The sequence below is a fragment of the Rhagoletis pomonella genome, unplaced genomic scaffold (assembly GCF_013731165.1).
Source record: "Rhagoletis pomonella isolate Grant_MI unplaced genomic scaffold, Rhpom_1.0 Rhpom_scaffold_00007, whole genome shotgun sequence".
In the NCBI taxonomy this organism is placed as follows: domain Eukaryota; kingdom Metazoa; phylum Arthropoda; class Insecta; order Diptera; family Tephritidae; genus Rhagoletis; species Rhagoletis pomonella.
The window spans coordinates 1,913,138-1,939,609 of record NW_023458561.1 but is presented as its reverse complement, the minus strand read 5'-3'; the positions used below and the strand labels follow the sequence as shown (position 1 = coordinate 1,939,609).

Genomic DNA, 26,472 nt, shown 5'->3' with positions numbered 1-26,472 from the left:
TTTCCTTCTTAGTAAACTTTTATTGTGCATGCATTTGCATTACGACTAGGGATGCAGTATCGCTACGGTAACCATCCGTTCTGTTTTTTGCAGGACCGTACTATTTTTCAAACCTGAAAACCCTGAAAATGTACTGATTTTTTCCAAGTGTCCTGCATTTGTTCCGCATTTTTTTCGTTATTTTAAAATTTTCGGACAATGGATGGATTTTTTCAAAAAAGTGTTTTTTGGTACTTTTCGTAGCTTTTCTTCAATATCTCATGAAAAAATCTCCAAATTAACGTAAGCGACTTAAAAAAAAATAGAGTGCCACCTGTTTGAAAATTTTAGATTAAATAAATTGATAAGAAAATGTTAATAATGCAATATGGGCGTCAAAAGAAAGGAGTTTAAGAAGGCCTACAGCCGAAAATATTTCTTTAGTGTTGCCACCTGTTTGAAAATTTTAATTAAATTTAGTTTATAAGATAAATTGAATATTGCAATATGGGGATCAAACTGAAGAGATTTAGGAAAGTTTACTGCCAAAAATATTTTTGGGGAGAGGTGCCACCTGTTTGAAAATTTTAATTGAATTAAATTGTTAAAATAAACGAAATCTATGCTTATAATAAAATTGGAACAGGCCGATGTCTATACATTATAGAAATTAAAGAAAAATTAATATGGGTGGTCTTTATAAGAGCAACAGAAGCCAAATCAACAATTTTAAGAATTTGTGTCTGTCTGTCGGTCTGTCTGTATGTTTGTACGCGCATCCCTCGTATGCGGTTTTCACCGATGTATTGCTTGAGGTCTAACTTACAATATAGAAAAAATAATTAGAGAGTGGCCATCTGTTTGAAAATTGCAGTTTAAGTTAATTGATACGATATAGTAAATATTGTAATATATCTATAAAAGAAAGAGGTTTACAAAGGCTTACAACTGAAAATAACTTTGTGGAAGGTTGCCACCTGTTTGAAAACTTTTAATCAATTTAAATGGTAACATAGATTAAATATTGGAGTACTGGCATCAAACTAAAGAGGTTGGGAAATTTTATTGCCGAAACTATATTTAGGGTGGTTGCCACCAGTTTAAAAAATTTGTATTTATTTAAATTGGTAAAATAAATGAAATACTGAAATACGGATATTAAACTGTTTGAAAAATTTAATTCAGTTAAATTGATAAGATAAGCTAAAGGTTGTCATATGGGTATCAATCGAAAGTATTTGAGAATAATAAAATTGTAAGAGGCCGTTATCTGTACATAATAGATAATGAAGAATAGTGTTCAGGAAGTGTGTTCAATCGGAACCAATCGCCCTTTTTTGGTTTTTCGCTTCGTTGGGACTGCCAAAAAATTAAATCAGAGACGCCGAAGTTTTACAATTTCATATAATTTTCTCCACATTGTATTTCAGTAAACTATCTACTAAACGGCTGCACCGATTTGGTTCATATTTGGAACATATGCCAGCACCATAAAAGTAAATATTCCGACCACAAATTTACTCGGTGGGTGGCGCTGGGGTCAGGGTATTCCTAAAATTCTTATACAAACTATAACGTAAAAAATTAATATAGCTCCAAAACGAATTACGCTGGGAACTGAAACTTAACCGGCACGGATGCATAAATTACAAATACTCTACTTATGGCGAAAACTGGTAGGCATTGAAAAGGGGGCGCGGCACCTCCCATATAAATTGAACTTCTCATATAGCTTACCGCTTACGCTAAGGTCCTGAAATTCGACACAGCTACATACGTTATCAAAACAGTCATTATGGCGAAATGTGGCAGGTATTGGAAAAGGAGGCGTTGCACCTTCCATACAAACTGAACTACTCATGCCGCTTATCTCAGGAACAGATTATGATAACGACCTGAAATTTAACACAGCTACATATGTTATTAATACTGTACTTATGGCGAAAGTAGTTATAGGAAAGGCTGCATCTATATACATTTATGTAAACTGGCGGGTATCATTCGAAAAAGAATCATTTTCCCTTAGATTTCTAAATCGCATTAAACTATTGTAACTTTGTTTTTAGTTTTTAGTAAAAGGTAAAATTTTTTAAATTTTTAATTTTGTTTTTAAATCTTGCACAAAGTTGGGAGCTTTGATTTTTATGAGTTTCGTTATAGACTGTCCTCTCTACATATCTATATACATTAAATGATAGCCGTTTTCGTTGTTCGGACTAAACTCAAAAACCACTAGATAGAGTTCAGTCAAATTGTCGGAGGTTATACCTTGCATTATTATATGCTACTAGAAAACTCGCTAGGTGACGCTGGAGTAGAGTTATTAATAAAAGTCGTATTTATTAATCGATTCCGTTTAAATTTTAAATATGAGCTATGTACCTGTTTGATAAAAATGGACAGCTGGGTGGCGCTATAGTGGAGGTATTTGCAAAATCCGTAGCTTTTATAAAATCTGGCTGATATTCATAATACGTATTCATTTTATGATAAGCAATGGTTTTGCTGAAAATGAAGCTCATGTGTTTGGTCTGCTTTGGATCTATGTTTAAGTTATACGAATTTAGTTTTCAGATGTCTAAATGAAGGATGGGGTTAAGTTGCATAGAAAGGCCGCAAAATGTGTAAGCGCATCTTTGCCCTCCTATAACAGGAAACGCATATCTGTGCTCTTGAGTATCCTTATAAGGACTAGTTGCAATATCATACAAAAAGATTACGACTACTTAGCAGAGATCTCACAGGTGGAAATAAGACCATCGGTAAAGCTTATGACATCGAAATTATTCGCCTATATGAGAGGAGGATACGGCACTTTACAGGCTAACCTAATATCCACGCACGCCGCCAATTTATTGTCAAAAATTTCTCATGCACATGCAACTTGTGTGGGCCTGTGGCAACGCCAAAGGCGCTATTTTATAACAAGCTAAAATGCAACCTTGCGCCTATCGTTTGTTCGCTTCGCTCTCTCTTCTGGCGACTGGGGATCCGGACGGACTGGTGTGCAGAAATTTCAACTTAAAAAGGAATTTTAATTAAATCATAGATTTTATACATTTATTTGTAATTTAAACGTTAATATATCTTTTTAATAAATATTGTTAGCACAATATAAGAACGCCTACAAACTGGTGACCCCGCCAGCAGAACAACATTCGCAACAGAAGTACATGGTAGCGAAGCACAAACCCGCAACTTGACAAAAAAAAAACGTGCTCCCTGCGCTGGTACTGGAACTAAATCAGGTTACATCCACCAATCTGTGCTTGCAAGTGAGTAGGTTGGGACAACCACAGCCTCGCAACGTGTCACACGACCCATCAGCAAGTCTATTTTGGTGTCTAGCAATTAAACGCGCTTACAACGCAACCCGCCACCACTGACGAGACACGGCACTACTCTATTTACAACTACGACGTCGCATTATCCGCGAACAGCCTACTAATCGCGGTGGTCCTACATATTACAAACCATATTCCAATTTCCATTTTCGTGAAATGCCAAATACCCAAGAAAACCTGGACGGTGCCGCCCCTGACAATAAGGATACATCAACCACATCAGGTAACAAAATAACTGACAACGCAGACGTTAACAGCTTTGCCGCTCGCGACACCCGCCTAGAAGCATTTTTTCGAATAAAAAACTTCGGGAAATTGAACCAGGAAAAACGAGACAGTACAAAGTTTAACATAGCTGTGATGTACATGGATGAACGGTTGCACGAGCAAGCATACGACATAGTACGAAACCCACCAAACAAGGACAAGTACGAAACATTACGACAAGCAATTTTAAATAAATTTACAGTATCGCCAATCGCGCGCCTCGAGCAGCTAACGTCGGGTATCCAGCTAGGTGACAGCAAACTAAGTCACAGGCTCACGCAACTACCAGGCACAGGCGTGACTACCGACAAACAATTAATTAAAGACTTTTGGTTACAGAAACTTCCTGTATCCGCAAAGGCAGTGATAACTGGTATCGACAAAGGGAACACCGACATGACTTTGGAGCAGCTGGCATCAATCGCCGACGAAATAATAGATGTTCTACGAGCCAATTCGACAAACACCGTTACAGTTCATAGCCAACAAGAGCAAACTACCCCAACAACCAAACTAAATGACAATTCTTCAATGGAAACTAGAATGTCCCGCATCGAGTGAGCGCTCGCCAGAATCGAATTGAGCAACAGGCGACGCCGGAGCAGCAGGCCTCGCTCACATAGCCGTAATGGTGAGACAGGTCACTCATCAGAAGGTATTTATGCAGCAAAAAAATTGTTGGTACCACAGACGTTTCGGAGATAAAGCACAAAAATGCGAAGCACCATGCAATTTCAAAACGACAAATAACTGAGGAAGTCAACAGCGCCCGCAGCTACGTTCATTGATACAACCTCCAACCCACGCTGCCACAGCTAATATAGCACAATGTTGAACAATAGACTTTTCATTTACGACCGCAAATCAAATAAACGATTTTTGATCGATACAGGTATCGATATATTGATTGTTAGCACACCCAGCACAAGTCGTAAATCTCCAAATAAGTCAACACCTAAATTGTTCGCAGCCAACAACACTCAAATCAAAACGTTTGGAACTACACGATTAATTCTCAATTTGGGACTAAGAAGACCTTTTGAATGGGATTTCGTCGCAGCTGACACCAGGTAAATACTTGGGGCCGATTTTTTAAGCAAATTTAACCTCGTAGTAGACATGCGCAACTCCAAAATCATATACGCCCAAACGCAGTTAAAAAGTCGAGCCGTAGAAGCAGTTAACGTGGAACATTACGCAATCACAACCTACGATATTAATAGCAAGGACGCAGAATTACTAAGCGAATTCAAAGACATCACTCAAATTAATAAAACATTTGAAGGTAGCATAAGCAACAACATTCAGCCTTCATTGAAACGGAAGGTCCACCTACATTTTCAAAACCACTCCTTGGTTAACACCAGAGAAGTACCGAGCCATCAGAGGTGAGTTTCAATACCTGATTAAATTGGGCGTCTGCAAGCCATCCAAGAGCCCTTACTCCTCGCCTCTACACATAGTACGAAAACCCGATAACACCTGGCGCCCTTGCGGAGATTACAGGGCCCTGAACGCGCAAACTCTACCCGATCGTTACCCTCTACCACATATTCAGGATTTTACCTGCTACCTACACCGTAAGTCAATATTTTCAAAAATGGATTTATATCGTGGGTATTATCAAATACCGGTCGCTAAAGCAGACGTGCCTAAGACTGCCGTCACTACGCCGTTCGGACTTTATGAATTCCTGCGCATGCCCTTTGGCCTCCGAAACGCAGCACAGACCTTTCAAAGGTACATGCACGAAGCACTCCGCTGTCTTGATTTTGTTTTTGCTAAGTTGATGACATTCTCGTCTCGTCAGATTCGGAACAAGAGCATTGCGTCTTCGGCGCAAAGCAAATTGAGTTTTTGGGTCACTTCGTTACCTCTAAAGGTATTGGCCCAACACCAGCAAAAGTGGAGGACGTACTCGATTTCCCTTTACCAAAGCACGCGTATGAACTGAAGCGATTTTTAGCCATTCTAAATTTTTACAGACGTTTCATTCCACGCGCTATAGAACACCAACAACATCTCAACCCACTGATAGTAGGCAACAAGAAAAACGCCAAAACACTAACAAAATGGAGCAAAACCACCACTTACCATTTTCAAAAGTGCAAAGAAGATTTAGCAAAGGCTTCGCCCCTAGCACACAGCGCAATGGGGGCAGTAATTCACCAAATCGTGGAAAACGAACTTCAACCGCTAGCATTTTTTTCAAAAAATCGGCCCCCTACCTCCATCGAATGGTTTTAGGTATTGCTTAACTATAATAGATCGTTTTTCCAGGTGGCCAGAAGCAATCCACTAGAGGACATCAACGCCTTAGCATTGTTGAACGGGTGGTTAAAACATTTTGGGGTACCGCTCAGAATATCTACGGACCAAGGCCGGAAATTCGTATCGACACTTTTTCGAGAATTATCCCGTGTGCTTGGTATTCAACACTTGCGAACAACTGCGTATCACCCTCAAGGAAATGGGATGATAGCGAGGCTCCATAGAACATTGAAGACAGCGATTATGTGCCGTGATTCTTCAAATTGGTCATACCAACTACCGATTATCTTGTTGCGCCTGCGATCAGTGTACAAAGAGGACATCAAGGCGACCCCTGCTCAACTAGATTATGGCACATCACTCAGACTTCCAGGGGACATGTGTGAGCCACTCACATAAGCAGTACAATCTGAATTCGTCCAGGAGTTGATTAAAAACATGCACGAGCTACATCCCACAGACACATCCCACAAGGCTAAACGGAAACTTTTCATGGCACCCGGGCTGGCAACACCTACGCACGTTTTCGTCCGTAAAGACGCTGTGAAACCGGCACTAACACCACCGTATGATGGCCTGTATGAAGTTGAGAAACGCATTGCTAAAACATATGTAATCAAGATAAACGACAAATCGGTTACGATTTCTATCGACCGCATCAAAGCTGCATTCGTAGATAAACCATCTGAAGATACATCTATTCCAGTTCCAACAGCCGAGGCGAATTATCTTCAAAAAAGTCAACCTACCAATTCGACAACAACGCCGCAAGACACCCCTGAACAGAGGACAATGGTTGGGCGAACGGTCAGACTTCCATCTCGCTACTATCTGTAGAAGTCTGGGGGGAGTATTGTGGCAACGCCAAAGGCGCTATTTTAAAGCAAGCTAAAATGCAACCTTGCGCCTATCGTTTGTTCGCTTCGCTCTCTCTTCTGACGACTGTGGATCCGGACGGACTGGTATGCAGAAATTTCAACTTAAAAAGGCATTTTAATTAAATCATAGATTGTAGACATTTATTCGTAATTTAAACGTTAATATATCTTTTTAATAAATATTGTTAATACAATATAGGAACGCCTACAGGCCCAACCGAAATTGAACGGCGTGCGTATGAAGCTAAGACAGTTTCTAATTTTTGTTCTGCGTAACATTTTGATTTGACGTTTCGTCCAATGAAATCAAATGCAAACGCACGCAAGCCAATTTCGGGTGACGCATAAAAACAAACTCGACGGCATGCGTATCAAAATGGAAGCAGCGAATATAAGGTTAGCCTGTGAGTGGATTCAACTAAAACAAAAATTTGTTTACTTTACAGACTGTTTTTGCCCTTAAACGTTCTTTTGAATTGGCCAACGAAGAAGTTCTTATAAAGCGCCGCGATGCAAGCGTGCATTGGCTTGTCTTAATATATAAAAATCCCGTGTCACTGTGTTAATTTACGCTTATCTCCGAAACCGCTTAACCGATTTGCATGAAATTTTTTTTTTCATTGAAATTTTTTCTATGCTCCTCGCAACGTGCTTATCTTAATACATAACAAGTAAGAGCAGCGCTGTCTTCGGCTATGCCGAAGGCTTCATACCTTTCATGAGCATCTGAAAATTTTACTTTAACAGATGACTGCATTTGAAAAAATTTATATATTCACAGCAGACATAGATAGAGGAGATACATATATAAAAAATCATATCTACACAATCAGAGGTATGGAAGATATACCTTATATAGCACCAATATAAGTGATTTTCACTGCTGTGTGATCGGTACGTAAACCGGTAACACAATTTAATGGGTTTAGCTTCCTACATAAAGGAGATATATCGCAAAGACTGGTATCTGAACAATCAGTGGTATAAGAGGTTAAGCTCCTACAGTATACATTTTGACGATTTTCTCAGTAGACTTTGTATTATTATTTATAAAATAGCTTACGAAATTTATCGGTTTTAGCTGTCCAAATAAAGGAGTTTTACAGTAAAACTCCATATCTGAGCACTCAGTTGTATGGGGGCAATAAACAGGTTATAGTGACCCGATCTTTGTTAATTTTACTGTTGGAAATAAAGCAAAACTCAGATTTTGGTATTATTTTCCATTTAAAAGTGCAATAAAGCAAATTTTGCGTTATTGCCGTTGTGTTAATTCACCATATTGTCTTAACAGCAGTCGCCCCTCGGCAGGCAATGGCAAACCTCCGAGTATATTTTTTGCCATAAAAAACAGCAACCAGTTTATGAGTTTTGCGACATTACTTCTTTGCACAAATGCTGAAAGATACAACAGGAAAAGAAACAAATTTGTGGTATACGTTTAGGCGTCTTTATTTACATAACGAATGTATGTGTATATTATCATGTACATCATATACATATATATCATGTATATTATATGTAGAATATCAAATGAAATTCCTATAGAAATTCTCATGCTTTCATTTCTTCGTTAAATTCTTAAACGAAATAAGTTTTCTCTATGCACGCGCACTTATACACATACGTTCATTATGTTAATAAAGACGCCTAAAAATATACCACAAATCTGTTTCTTTTCCTGTTGTATCTTTCAAGCATTTGTGCAAAGAAGTAATGTCGCAAAACTTATAAATTTCAATGGACAATATCTCAGGTTTAAAACAAGATATCTCGTTGAGTTGAACAGCATTATCAAGGGGTAATATTTTACCTTCGATTGGTTTATTAATTTTTCTAAAAAAAACGAACTATTCTTGATGAAAATACATGACGAATATAGCAATAAGTCGGGGGTTTCGCATGTTTAGGCTCAAATATCTCGAAAACCTGAGCCAATCGAGCAAAACTGATTCTGGATTAAGATTCAGCGCATCAGAAACCATTGAAAAAGTGTAAGCTGATCCCAGGGACTGAAAAATGTCGGCCTGTGTAATGAGTGACAACAGTGCAAAATTTCATGTGCCTAGCTACTTAAATGGAGGAGTTATGACGAAAAATCGTATATCTGAACAATCAGTTGTATGAGAGCTATAGGTTATAGTGACCCGATCTTTGTAATTTTCACTCTAAGTTTTCTGTTGATAATGGGTGGAAGTATTGCAAAATTTCATGTTCCTAGCTGCATAAATGGAGAAGTTATAACGTAAAATCTCATATATGAACAATCAGTTGTATGGGAGCTATATGTTATAGTGGTCCGATTCTTCCGGTTCCGACAAATGATTAATACAAATGATATATGATAAATGATATCTCAAAACTGAGAGACTAGATTGCATACAAACAGACGGACAGACAGACAGACGGACATGGCTAAATCGACTCAGCTCGCCGTTCTGATCATTTAAGTATACATTTTAATGGGTCTATCTCTTCTTATTCTGGTACTTACAAACATCGGACCAAAGTTATAACACCATGTCATGCTCATGAAAGGTATAAAAATCCCGTTCGTTTACGCTAATCTCCGAAAATTCTTAATCGATTTCAATGAAACTTTGTGGGTGTGTATTGTTGGTTCCAACTTAAAAGATAGGATAGTCTTGAACCCGAGAAAAAATATTTTTTTTTTTATCGAAATTTTTTCTGTTTCTTTTTTACTATGTAAAAATCCCGTCTTACTGTGTTGATTTACGCTAAAACACACAATGCCAATAAATGTACACAATTGTTTTAAATTTTTGGTTTTTGAACACAAGTTCTTTTGTCGAAAGTGAAAATTGTGAAACGATTTTACTTACATACATACATATTTTCTCGATTGAGCCCTGCATGACTTTAACCAATTAAAAGTTAGCCGTAATAAGTTGGGCAAAAGTTGGCTATTTTAGTAGTCGACTACGAAAATACCGACAGGGTATGCATGCATTGTAAAAAGGAGAATTCATGCAAGGTGGTAGAAGAAATATGCATGAATTCTCCTGGTTTCGCTTTTTCTTCGAAAATTTATGAAATGTTGTCAAATATGCAAAAATAAGCACGTAAGTCGAACATATGCAAAAACCAACCCAACTGCCAAAGTATGCAAAATAAACTTTTTCAAGCATTTGCTTAGATTGATAATCCTTGAGTAGGTAATTAAGTTTTAACAATTTACTTTTCGATTTTTAGTTCATTTGTTTTATTTTCTTAAAGTTGGTTCTTCTTTTTAACATCACGGCTCAACAAGTTTTGGACTAATTTTATCGAGAACGGGTCGGACCTCATCTTATTAATTTTTTAATGCCGATTTCATTCCATCTACGAAATTTTTCTAGCACGTCTAGTTTTTGAGAAAACACTGTGGAGTATCGGAAAATGGCAAGGTAAAAAATTTTGCAAATTAGAAAAAAGAATTACTTGGACGTAGTTTTCCCTAAGCAAAAAGAGACGCGTTTTAATGAAAATACAATTCATCTGGTAGATTCCACTTCATTTCGAATAGTTGAGTAGAAATAAATGAAAAAAAAATCGGAAAATGAAAATTTTGTTCATTGAATAAATGATTTCAAGAGAATTCCTGTCAATCTCTGTTAATTTGAATTTTCCGGGATTTTTTAACGCATTTCTACTCAACTCATCGACATGAGGTAGAATTCATCAGACGAATTGTATTTTCATTAACACGCGGATTTATTCTTCGGAAAAACTACGTCCAAATTTACTATTTTTAATTTATGAAAATGACCATTTTATTGATTTTTTGATACTTCAACAATTTTTTCTCAAAAACTAGACGTGCCAGAAAAGGTTTGCAAATGGACTTGAAATCAGCACAAAAAAGAACTATAAGATGATGTCGTTGGCCTTTTCGAGATTAAACTGGCCCAAATTTTGTTGAGCCGTGTACATTTGTAATAACTTGCAAAAAACTAGCTCTAAAAGACTTTTGGTTTGGCCTTCTTTAAGAAAATTAGTTTTTTCCACCTACTGTACATTCTGTATTTTGGTTACCCTCTTTTTCCACGCTTTGTATTTTTTCTCCATCGACATCATCTTTTGTGACTAGCTCATCTGGAGGGGAATGTGGTATAAATTTTATATGTATGTATTGGGTGTTAGATTAAGTGTAGGAAGTTTTTGTTCAATTTATGCATAAGATATGTACTTACTCAAAATTAGCACCTTGCACTGCGACTGGCTCTCCCCGATGCTGTTTAAAGCCTTCACTTCGTACGTACCAGCGTCCTTTGGTTGACAAATTGTAAGAGACAAGAAATAATCCTCGGAGCGATAAGAATCTCGTGAAATTTTTACACGTGCGTCAGCTTCAATTTCTTGTCCATCTTTAAACCTTCATGATTATAAATAACACAAATTAAAAAAGTTTGCACATATTTGATTAGAAAATTAAAAAACTTACATAGAAGTTATACTTAGTTAATATGTACAAATTTATGTATGCATGAATGTATACAAAACGATCAGTGGCTCTTTACTGAACCACACTAAACCCAAATAAACTTATCTGGCATAAATATTTTCTGTTAATCACAATCAGTGTTGCCAGAACTTTTTGGACCAACCAGCTAAATTGGCAAAAAAACCGGCTAGAAACGGCTAAAGTGTTTCAAATGAATTTCACTGTTTTATTTAAATAAATCACAAGTAGAAAGACTAGTTCTTGGAGAGAAGTTGCAAATTCAAGTTGGAAAAAATTTTGCCAACAAGAATTTGCAATTAGGAAAAACATATGATTGTGGCACTTGGTTGGATTTTTTGTCGACGATATTTTGGCCAAACAAGTTCGTTAAATTTAAAAATTTACAAACTTGAGCGACTTTAAAATGAAAAATGTAAGTAAATACTTGTTTATTTAATTAATTCCGATGATTTGAAAGGTACTCGGCTGAAAAAAATGTATTCGTTATCGGAATGCAATCTCAACCAGAGTCGATATAGGAAACCCTACAGTTACTACGACAAAGAAATTGAAACGTATGGTGAAGAAAGCCGGACTAGCAAGAAATATATATTTAGATCCTGTTTTTTGCCCCTCTGAAAATTTTTAAAAATTCTATACAAATTTCTTATGTTTTAAATACAACCGCGGACACTAGCTGGCAGGAACACTTGCAAATTCCTGGAAATTTGCGTTCGTGCAGAAATTTGCAAGTTTCTCTACTTGATAGACGAACAAAGCTATTGTCTTCCCAGCGAGTTTGGGTGGGCTTTAGATTGGTAACCCCGGAGTACAGCATTAAGGAAAATATGGGTGGTAGAGGGGGTCTAACAGTTCCCTGTATGAAGTTTCAAAGCGCGCAACCTTATACTTTTTAAGTAATTTGTTATTAAAGTTTGTAATTTTCACCAACTTGTATGGGACTATTTCACAATATATAATGCACTTTCCACTAAATTTACAGGTTATTTACACTCAATATATGCGCAGTTAGAGTGTACACGTTCAAACAAAAAAATACTTTAAGTATATTACAGCTTTTTTATCAAAAATTGATTGTTGTTTAATTTTATGAGAGTACATGCAGAATATGTGCAAATGGCAGCAGGACTGTGTTGCCATATCTACAAATCAAGAGTGGAAAGCAAGACCAAAAGAATATACGATTAAAAGGAAAATACGATAAGGTTCTTTTGTCCAGATAAAAATAAATAGTAGGGGGCTTGGGGTCATATTCCCCTCTTCCGGCAACACAGAAAGGAGAGTTCTACGTAGTGAGGGTTATAATCCCCAATTGCGCCCGAAGGCCGCCAACGCAGAAAGGTGCGGTTGGCTTTCCTTTATGCCCGTAACCGTAACCAAAATAGACATCACTCGGGCGGCGGCCCCAGGTTTACCACACAGAAAGGGAATTCTAGTTACCTCTTCCTTTCCCAAGGTTACATCACTGGGGCGGTAGCCCCAGCTATGTCACACAGAAAGGAGAATTCTACGTAGTAAGGGTTATAATCCCTAAGCGCGGCCGAAGGCCGCCTACGCAGAAAGGTGTTCTATGCAAAAGGTGTTCGGCCCCTTTTCTTTGGCAACACAGAAAGGAGAATTCTACGTTGTGAGGGTTATAATCCCTAAGCGCGGCCGATGGCCGCTTACGCAGAAAGAAATTCTACGCTAAAATACTGTGGACGCAAGTAAAAATTATTATTTATGTTGTTTTTGTTCCACAGAGATTTGGTACCCCTTTTAGTGGGTACCACTGTGGATTGTACTGTTAGTTTTATTCAGAGTAACGCTTCTTTCTCTGCTTTGGTATTATATTCTTTTCCAAACGTTATTTTGGCGTTGTTTGTGAGCTCTGATTTTTGTATATTATTATTTATTTTAAACTAAAATGACTGACGATCAAGCAGGTATGTTTTTAAAGTTTTAAGTGCTTATATTTATACATCTGGTAAATATTTATCGTATTATTTAAAGATATCGATACGCCCTCCACTAGCCGTGGTGTTCATCCACGAAATGCGACTGTACTGTGCGTCGCTGAAGTACGCGGAATGTGGAGCCTTCTAAAGGTATCAAAGACTTTTGATACGCGTGAAAAATGTTCCGCTTTCGCAGAGGCACAGGGCCTAATTTTGACCAGAAGATTATGCCGTACGCATAAAATCCCAATGACGGTTTCACTATTGGGTAACAACACGGTCGGCAGCTTTCAATGCCGCAAAGGGAGCTGCCGTTCAAGATCGGGCGTTTCTAGGGCCACTGGTACGTGGTTCCACTACCAGACATTTTTTACGTAATGTACGCCTACGCTTCGCACTGGAACCAGGCTGAAGTCCGAAAAGAAAGTATTACCGAGGGAACCGTTTTGTCTAGCGCCACCATCTGCGATTGGTACAACTACTGTCGTGAGGCAGTTGTTTTGTATCAAGTCGATCAGCAGGAGGTGTTAGGCAAAATTTGGGCCCCGGTAAAATTGTTCAGATCGACGAGAGCAAGTTCGGGAAGCGAAAATACCACAAAGGTACCAAAAATTTATTTAAAAACACATTCTTTAATTTATATTTTGTTTTAGGCAGGAGAGTGGAAGGCCATTGGGTCTTAGGGATGGTTGAGGACGGCAACGACGATCTGAGGTTGAAAGTCTGCCCAGAAAATGTCCGGTCTGCTGAGGTGCTCATACCCCTCATTCAAAAACATGTGGCCGAGGGTACAATTATTTGTACCGATTTTGGAAGGCGTACGATTGCCTAGCGGACCACGGGTATGAGCACAGGAAAGTAAACCACAGCGATCCGGATAACCCCTTTGTGGCAGACGACGGCACGCCTACTCAAAGGATCGAATCACAATGGCGTGTGATTAAAAGATTTTTTAACAGAGACAACTATAATAATCCTCATAATTTTGCGGATAAAATTATAGAATATCTGCGGCGCAAAACAATTGCTCGTAAGCATGAGGACCCTTTCCTCAAACTTATTGACGCAATAAAATATACATATAAGCCTTAAAAATGTGTTTCAGTATTTTATGGGGGAATATGACCCCAATCCCCCTACTATTTATTTTTATCTGAACAAAAGAACCTTATCGTATTTTCCTTTTAATCTAACTTTCTTTTGGTCTTGCTTTCCATTCTTGGTTTTCAAGATATGCGCATATATTGAGGGCAAATAACCTGTAAATTTAGTGGAAAGTACATTATATATTGTGAAATAGTCCCATACAAGTTGGTGAAAATTACAAACTTCAATAACAAATTACTTAAAAAGTATGCGGTTGCGCGCTTTAAAACTTTACGTTTACGTTTACTTTAGAACCCCCTCTACCCCCCCCCAACCCCCCCCCTCTTTTTCCCTTAATTCCGTACTCGGGGGTTACCATTCTAAAATTTTCCCGAGAGTTTTGCTTTACATAGAAATTTGTGCTCCTTTATTATTTATTTTCAGTGTTGGTTCTTTAAATTCAAGTTGGCCTTCGGTTTTTGGAATTTTAAGAAGTTCTCAGCAAAAAAAAGTTTGTTTAAAATATACATATGTATGTGTACATAATAATAATAATAAAAACACAATAGATTGGCGCTTACACATATGTATGTTAGTGTTTGGCTGAGCTTCTCCTCCGATTTGTGGCGTGCGCCTTGAAGTTGTCACACAAAGGGGAGGGACGTACAGTTTTACGCCGACTCCGAACGGCGATTGTATTTTTATGAGAAGCTGTTTTTTATAGCAAAAAATATACTCGGAGGTTTGCCATTGCCTGCCGAGGCGCGACCGCTGTTAAGAAAATATGGTGAAATAACACAAACGGCAATAACGCAAAATTTGCTTTATTTCACTTTTAAATGGGAAATAATACCAAAATCCGAGTTCTGCTTTATTTCCAACAAAGGTTGGAAATAAAACAAATTTTGCCTTATTTCCCATTTGCTTATTTATACTCTGGATGCGTTCATGGTAAAATTTTTGAACTTGGTACGGAAATATATGAAATCAATCACATACTCATGGAGAGAAATTGGAGTTATTGGAAAGGGGCGTGGCACCTCATACAAAAACCGAATTTTTCATATTGAATATCTCTGGAAATGGTCCTGGTGGAGTACTGGAACTGTTCCTGGTATGAAGATACTATGTAACTAAAAATTTTCATAACTGCTTCGATAATTGAGTTATATTTGTGTTATCAAAACTGATCAAACGCATATTTAAACTACTTAATGCTTTGCATAATAAACTGACCTAAAAGCGAAAAAAGGAGCAAGCTACAACAAAATAAACCAACTAATCCAAACCAACTAAACTAAACAAATAGAAAGGTAAACAAAATAAATAAAACAACAAGTAGGTTGCGTACATTTTTCACTTTCGGCTACTGCTGTCGTCGTCGTTGCTGTACCCGTGCTCTCACTTAAGCACTTGCTTCTTGTGTTGTTGTTGTTGTTGTTGTTGTTGTTGTTGTTGTTGTAGCGGCTACAACAACCCCTCTATGGGGTCGGTCCATAGGAACGACGTCGTTAGGGTTGTGGGGTTTTCCGGGCATGCGAAGAGATGTTTCGAGTCGTGAGGGGTCTCTCCGCATGCCGGACATTCCTTCGGCACATCCGCATTTAACCTACTTCGGTAGGAATTTAGCCTGCTGCAGTAGCCAGAGCGAAGTTGGGCTATTGTTGTTCTGGTCTCCCGAGGCAGATGGAGCTCCGTCGCGTCAATGTCCGGTGTTTGTGTGCCTAGAACGGCATTCACAGGTCTTGAGTCTACATAACTCGAGACTGCGTCCCTGTGAATGCCGTTCAGGGCTTGTCTGTGAGCTAACGGGTCCAGAGGCTGCTTAATGAACCTCTGGACTTCAGCAGCTGTCTATTTGGGTGGGAACATCTGTGGCTCCCAACAAGAAACTGCTTGCAGAGCATCGTGTTGTGCTCCCTAATTGGGAGGTGGTGTTCTAGTGACATCAGGAGGCATCCGGTCGCTGTCCTAAGTGCTGTATTTTGTACCGTCTGTAGCTTCGTCCACTGCATCCTACTAGTCCCCGGCGACCACACTGGTGCTGCGTAGTTTAAAACCGGCCGGGCTATTGCCTTGTATGTTGCCAGTAACGTTTCTTTGTCTTTGCCCAAGAACTGCCGGCTAGCGACTTGAGGACCTTGTTGCGGCTCTGTACTTTATTGACAATAGCGGTTGCGTGCGCAGAGAAGGAGAGCAGGCTGTCGAATGTTACTCCGGGTATTTTGGGGTTATTCACCGTCGGAATTGGTGTATCATCGACGTGAATTCCCAGCGGCAGCCTGACCTCCTTCGTACTGGTTGTGAACAAGGTCGCAGAGGATTTCGTAGGGGAGAGGGCTAGACACTTTGCAGTGAAGAGGCGAGAAAGTTCAGAGAGATATCCGTTTACTTTCGGACACAGGTCATCAATTCCCAGTCGCCATGATCGAGCAATATTCGGCGTAAGAGACAATCGAGAAACAGTAGTGGGGAAAGGACACCACCCTGTGGAACCGCCAGTTTAATTTTCTAAGTTTGCTCGATTTGTCTCTAAACATAACCGACGAGTGTCGACCACTTAGATAATTTGCCGACCACCATTTGAGCCTCTGTGGGAGAGAGGAAGCCTCTATATCTTCTAGTAGCGTGGAATGGCTGACAGTGTCGAAAGCCTTTGACAGGTCCAACGCTACTAGAATCGTTCTCTCACAGGGACGTTTACGGTTAAGGCCACGAGCTATCTGCGTTTTTATGGCGTTAAGTGCTGTTGTTTTACTGTGCACCTTACGGAAACCATGCTGATGCTTCGCTGGGGTCAAGTGGTTTGTGAAATACGGGAGTAGCAAGGCCCCGAGTGTCTTCGCTACCGGGGAAGGGAGTGTTATCGGACGATAAGAATCTCCTATGTTGGCAGGTTTCCCCGGTTTGAGCAGTGGGACCATTCTCCCCACCTTCCAGAAATCGGGGATGAGGAGAGTGGCCATGGACAAATAGAGGACCTCCGTTAGGTACGCTACCCCCGCAGGACCCAAATTTTTCAGCATCTGCATGCATATTCCGTCGGGACCCATGGCTTTGGAGGCTTTCGCCTTCCGGACGGCCACCTGAACTTCACCGCAAGTGAAAGCAAGGGGGGCACAGGTTGTTAGCAGTTTGTGCAGCCCTCTGGTCACTCGACGCTTGGCTTTGTCCACCGGAGGATGCAGTATGAACTGCCGGCTAAAATAGCTCGCGCATCGCTCCGGGTCCGACGAAGCATGGTCGCCGAAAGAAATTTCGACTCTGTCGTCGTGCTTCGTCGGATTGGACAGTGACCTCACGGTTGACCAAAGCTTACTCACACCAGAGGTGAAGTTGCAGGTCTTAAGATGCTCTTCCCACTCCTTCCGCTTATGTACGTTTACTAGTTGCCGAATCTCCGCGGTGAGATCCCTGATACGGGGATCTCCGGGATCGGCCTGACGAAGGCTGTAACGCTCATCAGCTAGAGCAGCCGCTTCAGCAGGGAAATTTGTGCGTGCGTCGGTGATACATCCTGCCGGTACGAAGCGAGCTGCAGCAGCGGTGACAGCCCGTACGTTCACCAAGGTGGACGTCGGTTGGTGTGGGAGAGCAGCGAAGGTGTTTTCAGTAAATTCCGCGGAGGCTTTCCAATCAGCTTTAGAAAATTTGATATATGTTCGGTGCTCCGCGGAAGCAAAGTCGGTTGGTTTATCGATCGAGATGACTATGGGCAGGTGATCTGATGCCAAAGTCAGCATAGGTCGCCATGATATGCTGTTTATCAGACCAGCGCTGACTATTGTTATGTCTGGCGAGCTGCAGCAGCTGCCCATAATCCTGGTGGGTTCGTCGTCGTTCATTGTGCAGAATGTCGAATCGTCTATCCGCTCAGCCAAGTCAGTTCCCCTACGATCGTTTGACAGGCTTGAGTGCCAAAGATCGTGGTGCGCATTAAAGTCGCCTACTACCATACGGTTTTCACCTCTGAGGAGCGCACCTATGTCAGGGTGATACCCTGCCGGGCAGCAGGTGACAGGGGGTATATAAACTTTAAATATTTCTAGCTTAACATCGCCTGACCGGATAGCAATATCCTGATATTCTAGGGTGGTATCCCTGCGGTCGATGTCTGCTTCGATAAGACGATACTGTACGGAGTGGTGCGTACTGAACGCTAAGCCTAGACCATTATCCCGCTCGCGATCTCGACGGTGCACGTTGTACCCGGCACAATTCAACAATGTGGAATTGCTGTGCAACTTCGTCTCTTGGACCGCAGCTATCAATATGCCATGCCTTCCCATGAAGACGGTTATCTCCTCGATCTTGCTCTGAAGCCCGTTACGGTTAAATTGAACGAGCTTCATGTGGTTAGGGAGACGTGTGGGGATGCGGGGTGTGAGGGATGTGTGTGGTCGTGCCGCAGTTGGCTGTGTGCGCTGCTGAGGTGGCGGCCGCCCTGTGGTGGTGGTGGAAGGCGTCGCAGTTGAGGTCTGCGGCCGAGCGGCGCAAACGGGCCGTCGAAGTTCCTCGTCCAATCTCGCGTGGGGCGCAGACCTGAGCATGCCCTAAAGTGGCACCAGCCAAGGCAGGTGTTGCACTTGACTGATGTCACACTACGGAATATCCTGGTCTGGCATACCGTGCAGATTGTAGGAGGAACCAGGAGTTGTTGGCGGCGGCGTGTGGGTGGTGGTGTGGTTGCTTGTGTTCTGTGGTCTGTAGTCGTTGTGGTGTGGTCTATTGTGTTATGTTGTTGTGCTGTGGTGTTTGTGTGGGACTGCTCAGGTGGACTGGGGTTAGCCGTGGAGGCTGCTCTGTTAGAGCAACAGGGGGCCACAAAAGACGTGGTCCACTGCCGATGTGTCCGTAGTCCAGAGCAGATTCTGAGGTGACTCCATCCCTCGCAAGCAATGCACTTGACAGAGGTGGAGTTGTGGTGTAGTCGTCTCTGGCATACACAGCAGATGTAGGTTTCTGGCCCTGGGTTTAACTCGATGCCAGCCCTGAGTAGGAGAAAACGTAGCGAATATAGCCCTATGGACGAACAACTTCTGAGATACTTCGCCGACCTAAACGGGGTTAGATCGCCGAAACAACAGCCCTTGGTCGGGTAAAACCCGAGTCATTCCGGTACGTAGAACCGGCTGTCGTGGGAATGTTGCTTCTTGTGTCGTTTACATTGCTCGATAGGCTGGTCGGTCGGAGTTAGCAGCTGTATGTTTTCTTGTTTTCTTCGCATCTCCCTCTATTGTCGTATTAAGACCTGCACTACATTATCATGGGCCCTCGCACCAAATCTGTTCGCCAGGTAGGTCCTTCGCCAACCAAGACACCTACAAAGCCTGATGCTGCTTGGATTTCGCAGCTTCAAACGAAAATTGTGAGCATGGTAACGGATGTGGTAAGGGAGGCGGTGTAGGAATCCGCAGACAAGATTATGAAGAAGCTTAGCGATGTAACTGCCGAGCTGGCGAGTATGCATAGTAACCTGCAAGCATTTCAGCACAAAGTAGAGATAATCGAGCGCGAGTGCGCGGAAATCATGAACACACGCAATGAACTGTGCCCATTTGAAGATGAAATAGAGAGAAACGGCGTCACAACTGGCATCATCAAAGCGCAGTTACCCACGGACGTAAAAATGGAGAACGTGTCAGCTGACACGGTCTATCTTATGGGATCTGCGTGTTAACAAAAACTCACCACCGCATGACCGTGACGTAGACGTTGCTTCTCTCTCTTTCTATCAACAGCATACTTGATATCTTTCTACGTACTTCTACGCTACGCCACGTACACGTTCGGGGTACTCTAATTCGCGAAACGAAAAAGTAGGGGAAGTCTTTAACCAACTCTGCCAAGTCATGCAGCATGACACACCACCTAATAAAGCGGCCTTTCGTTTCCGTGACAACAACGAAACTTCACCACTAATTGTGAAACTAATATCTCCCCATGATCGCTCCCTGCTGTTAGCGGCGGTTGCCTAATTCTTCAAAGCAAATAAAAGAGGGGTGAAACTTAGCGTCATTGGGCGTAAATCCGATGGGGGAATATACATAAACGAATCTCTCACCAAATGTACTCGTGACTTACTGCAGTTTGGTACGCAGCTCAAGAGACAAAGGCGCTTAACATCTGCCTTGTTCGTTCAGGGGACAGCTGTTTTTTCGTGTGCGGCCCAACGATGCCGAGGTTAAGGTGCTCAGCACAGATGCCATTAAAGCAGTTATTGCGGACAGCGAATGACTATAATCTTATTTAAGTTTTTATGTGAATTTTTTTCGGTTTCTACTCTTTATCTGGTCCATTTCTTTTCGTTTGGTCCATTGGTCCAATTCTTTTTAAAATGGTAGATTTCACAAGCCTTTGATTAGGTTATTATCACCTTTTCACTTCAGGCAATAGTTTCGCGTTTTCCATTTTTTCTATTTAATTGAATATCGTCACCGTCAGTAAAAGTGACGATTATTTGAACCTAAAATATATACATATCTACTACTTTGATGTGAAATATTTTAGCGAATGTCATTTGCTTATCTCTTTTTGAATGGATTTGAGTGGGTGGTGAGAAGTATGGATGTCACGTAAGGGTCAGATGATAAAGGGTATTAAGTAAAAGTTTGACTCCTCTTCAAACCTCTCGACTTCTCAGAAGTCTGTTGAGTGGGATTAATTACGGGGCATTATTCGTTGGACCAGCATATTGCTAGCCATGTTACTGATGCGCTGACGATCGTCGACGATGACGATATTCAGCATAGGGCCGATTGCAGGGCTGCCAGCTTGGCTCAAACCGTGCCATTTTTGGCCCTATTTTACATCAAATGGCACTTAATTTTTCAATTTGGCACAAAGTGCCAAAATGACACTTTTCCAAAGTAGTAATATTTCAATAAATTTTTGTGAAATCTTTTGCGTGTACTTCTTTCTCTCAATTAAAATTTTCTAATTTCTAAATATTATTCAACTGGTTTATCTTATTTTGGCATTGCACTTGCTTGAGAAATGTAGTTCTTATTTTGTTCCCAAATGGGAAGGATTAAAAAGGATGGCACCTTTTTTGGCACTTTTATTTTTCTATTTGGCACATTTTGCCACTTTTTATCCTCAATATGGCACCTCATAGCTAAAGATAGTTGGCAGCCCTGGCCGATTGGCAACACCTGCTAAAAGTGTAAACTCACCTTGTCAATACAATAGTTGCGTTCCCCAACTTTTCGGCGTTAAAACCTGTAAAACTGTCATAAAGCAAAAGAAGACAGAGAACCGAGTACGGGAACGCTTTCTGGTAAAATCGCGTAAATTCTTGCAACTTCTTGCGAGTTAGGGAACGCAACTAATTCTTGCTAATTTCAATTACTCGGTGACCAATATTAAAGTGGCTGGCAAAAATATGGAAGGTAGCAAAACTTTAATCATAGCCAGAGGTACGCACTACCACAAACAAACATGAGCTAAAAGTGAGAATGTGTTAGTGTGCCTAATTACCGTCCAGTATTGCAGGAGTCAATCGCTACTTTTGAACCGCTACTGCACCGACTCCTAGATAAGTAGCTACTCTATTAACCCGTGGTAGTGCAGTCGGAAGCAGAATAACGAAAAACTACGACAGAGGGTGCCCATAAATCACGCAAGTGGCTACTTTAGTAACTCCCGGTAGTGCAAAGAGAGCCAATGGTGACTACCGAATAGGACATTGCCTTGTAAAAGTAATCACTGCAAGTAGTCGGTCGGTAATTGACGGCGTTTACTTGGTAGCTATCGATTCACGATTCATCAGTCCTGTAGTCGCTCCCCCGTACTGCAGGGTAATTTTGCATGCTGTCGTGATCTCATCGCTCCGCGCTCGCTTGTATCTGTACACGCGACGCTTACGCTCTTTTAGCATCTGCTAACTCTCTGCCCATGCCTGATCATAGCATTTAGCACATGAAAATAATATTCGATTTCAATCGAAAAGATATTAAACATCTTGAAATTATTACACCACATAAAGTTCTTTCTGATACTGATGTATCAATTTTGCCGCTACTCGACCAATTTCCTGCATTGGTAAATGATGCAGCCATAATTGAATTTCAATTTCGCAACTGCGGCTGAGTGAAGGTAACTTCAAAAACTGTACTAATATGGAACGTTTTTGGGATCAAGTAAGTTTGTTTAAAAATGGATTGGGTAAAGCGGCCTTTGGAGAATTGTGTGATTTAGTTCATAACATTTTTAGGCCCAATTTCAGATGGCCTAATTAAGTAGAGATTGTTGATTAACTTCCACTATTCATTTTCAGATCATACATTTAATCTGCACTTAAATGGCCAATATTGGCAATTTAAATATGAGATATGCAACCCTGTATTTGTACTAAAAAACCAAGATAGATTGGTAAATTGTTTAATCAATCCCACCAAAAAACAATCAGCTGTTCAGCACAAAATGTAAACAAACAAGCAAATGCAACAACAATTTCAAGGAACAAGCAGCAGTGCTGCCAAATGTTTGGCATATTTAAACAAAGTTGATCTGAAACCCAACGAAAGTTAAATGGCATTTAAACAACAATCCACTATTAAACTTAAGTGCCGTTTAAATATTCATTTGAAATTGGCCCTTAGTCTGCCTCACAGTTCGGCAGCAGCTGAGTGTAAATTTATTGATTTAGCATAAATAAAAACGAAATTTAAAAATTTATTTGAATTTAATTTAATTTAACTTTAAATAATATAATGTTAATAATATACAATTGTAACTCAATTTGGATGCAATTTCAAATGTTATAAAAACTGAATTGGCATATTTTCTTGATAAAGAGGAATAAACTCTACTCAATTTTCCGATGTAATAGAAATTGGTCCTTGTTTTACCATTTGGTCCGAAAAATAAATTGGAAATGGCAACCGTGATTTCACTGTACATTTTTCTCTATCTACTCTCTGCCCCTTCTCAATCATTTGTGAGGGTTATGCTCTTTTTTACCTCCCTTTTATTAGCTCGGGATGTAACTATGTAATATTGATGCGCCTAAAAGATGCAGCGATTTCTATTCTCAAGTTACATACCTGATGACAGTACGAATGGAAATTATAATAGCGAGGTTTTAGTTTTTCAAACTATAATTTTATTTTTATTATCGTTCCTGATGCGCAGTGCTTGCTGCTACACCATATTACTTATGATTGGTGACGAACGCTATAGTTCCAAAGACAACACATGCCACTTGATCCGGATACTGGGTAAGGAAAAGCACAGCTTAAAGATATGTCATCTCAATGCACAAAACCTGCAACCTAAAATCGATGAATTCAGATAAGTGTTCGAATATTCCAATGTTGATGTCGTATATGTCCCCGTAACGTGGTTCTCTTCATGTTACGTTGGCGATTTGTTTTGTGTTAATGGTTATAAACTGTATCGCTTAGATAGAATTGGGCATGGTGGTGGAGTCGCTATATACGTTAAAAATTATCTCTGGTCTTGCCTTAAGTGTACATCGAATACCTCAGACTCTATTGAATATTTATTTATTGAATTATTGACCAAAGCAGGCGAAATACTTATTGGCTGGTATATAGACCAAATCGTAGCATCCCATATTCACAATTTGTCGATTTTATTGAAAACCTAAGCCTTGCCTACAGCGATATTGTCATAACCGGTGACATTAATAATGATTTGCTTATTGAAACTAAATTCTCACCTTCAATGGAGAACCTCGGTCTTTTTCCTGTTAACTCTACAACACCTACGCACATAACACGAACCAGCAGCACATGTCTTCTTTGTAAATGATAAGTCCAAAATACTTCTATATGATCAACTGTCTGTGTCCAATTTCTCTAAACATGGTCTGATTTACCTTACCTACGACATTAAATTCGCATATGACACACCCTCATCGCGACTTCATGCACATTAATAATGACTATCTCGAGTTAGCTGTGTATGCAATCAATTGCTATTCAAGCCATGACGTCATCAGAGGAACAGATCACATTTCTTCAATCTCGCATTGGCGCTCTCTTTGATCAGTTTGTGCCACTTGTAACTAAGCTGCATGGGGCTAGATTTAATATCGATATAAAATGGCTGATTGAGAGACGCAATAGCGCATTTCAAAAATTGAAACGATCCAGGTCCGATATCACCTATAACGACTATAAGTTCCTTAAAAGAGAAGTGACCAGAGCCATCAAGTTACAAAAATCTAAGTACTATGCATACCAATTTAGCACTGCGGTTGGCTCTAAACAAACTTGGAAGCGCATACGCGAAATCGATATTGGCAAGAAAAACAAATTGGTTACTGAATCTATATATGTGAATGCACTAAATGAGAAATTTATTCAATTGTCAGCTTGTAGTAATAGTAATATTTGTTATGATCGTTATAGTGCTAGTATGAGTGACTCCGTGCCTGGTTTCTGTTTTAAATGTGTTGATGCTTGTGATGTCTACTCTCAGAATAAAATCTAACGCCGTAGGCCACGATGGCGTCCATCCTAAATTTCTGAAGTGCTTACTACCAAAAATTCTTAATTATATCACTTACGCCTTTAATACAATTCTCACTACGAGCACCTTTCCCAGCTGCTGGAAGGTAGCTAAAAGCATCCCTTTCCAAAAGCCCAATGGCGATTGTAGGCCAATTGCGATATTACATTTTCTGTCCAAGATTCTTGCGCGGATTATGAACAAACAAATTAAGCCCTTCCTAACTAAAAATGCCTTCTTGAGCCCATACCAATCTGGCTTTAGAACTAACAGGAGTTGTACCACAGCACTCTTAAAAGTTACGGAGGACATTAGGCAAAACATTGACAGAAATTATGAAACTTTGTTAATGCTCCTAGACTATTTATTCAAAAGCTTTCGACACCGTTGACCACGAATTAATGTGCTTGAAACTAAGAAACCTTTTCAACTTCGCACCTTCAGCTGTTAACCTACACTGAGGGGAAAAATATTAAAATCAATCAGTAACGTCATTGATCTTACTATAAACGTCAACGAAAGTACTGTATGTTGGTAAATATTCAATTCAATTACGCGCCTATTAAAATGACCGCGTTCGTTCTGAAAAAGCATCCGTGAAGTGAATTATCAAGATAAAAACCAAAAAAAGATTTAATTTGTATGTTGCCTGCAGTGGAATTCGAATCCCGACACTCTCTGCTTTCAAATGTTGAATACACAGCAACACCACAGCACGCGATTTGTACGGATAAACATATACTATGAATGTACAAGAATGATAGAATACAAGATTGCGCCAATGAGAGAGGATTTTTGAGCGTAATTTTTGCGTGACGTCATCTTGGTGCAATTGCGAGAGAGAAATGCCAAAACACATATAAAAATATGTAAACAATGCAGAAAAATGTGTTAATTTCAATATTACGTGGCCCAATTTTGCAGGAATCAATAAATAAACAAAGACTGATTAATTATGAACACGTAGCAATAATTTTGGACATGTAGCCCTTTAGGTAAGTGCGATTTTAAGCACATGAGAAAATGGATGTATTAACAGTGTTTGCAATTTCATGTAGACCAAAAGGAAGGTGTGCAGCAAAGTGAACTTTTAGACTAGCCATTGTAAAAAGCCATGCCGAGTGCATATTTATATATATTTGTGGACGGTAGCCAACCACCATAAACTCCACAGCTGTTGACTCCACAGCTTTTATTTGATGACTTTTGAACCATTTCCGAGAGGATGCATTTTATTTCATAAACGACATTACTTTCTATTTTGTCTTTCGTCCTTGTAAATATTTTGCTTAGTGTGTTGTCCTGTGCGCATATATTATCTTTTCATTTTTCATTATTCGTCTTAGTACTTGATTATTTGTTAGCCCCGGGATATAAGTAAGTCCAACGTATTTTTTGTTCGTGTTAGGCAACATGATTAAATAGTTATAAAATTGTGATGTGTTGTGCTAATTATTATTGAATTTGTAATTTAAAATGTAAGTAAAAAAAAAAATGCATACGATTTTTAGTTTACATATGTTTGTCAGTTGTGATTATAATTCAGTTTATTGTTTTTATTTATTGTTCAATAAAACACAGGCTCCCTGAGGAAGACGCAAAAGCGTCCAAACGCGTAGGAGGGAAGAACGAAAACTTACTTTCATTTTTATTCTTCATCGGCAGAGGTAGCTCAGTAACCCAGTAAACAAAAAAAAATAACTTGATGTTTGGAATCAGCGAGCGATTCTACATACAAATTGGATAGTGGCATCTGGAGAACAAAA

The 26,472-nt window shown here is 39.9% G+C and overlaps 1 protein-coding gene across 1 annotated transcript in view; it reads right to left on the bottom strand.

Annotated features, from left to right (window-relative positions):
• Nucleotides 1-26,472, bottom strand: part of LOC118743562 (obscurin) — a 434,461-nt gene that overhangs the window by 150,722 nt on the left and 257,267 nt on the right. The window contains exon 18 of the mRNA XM_036476326.1: nt 10,933-11,114. Coding sequence (XP_036332219.1) covers nt 10,933-11,114 — 182 coding nt within the window. The remainder of the gene's footprint in view (nt 1-10,932; nt 11,115-26,472) is intronic.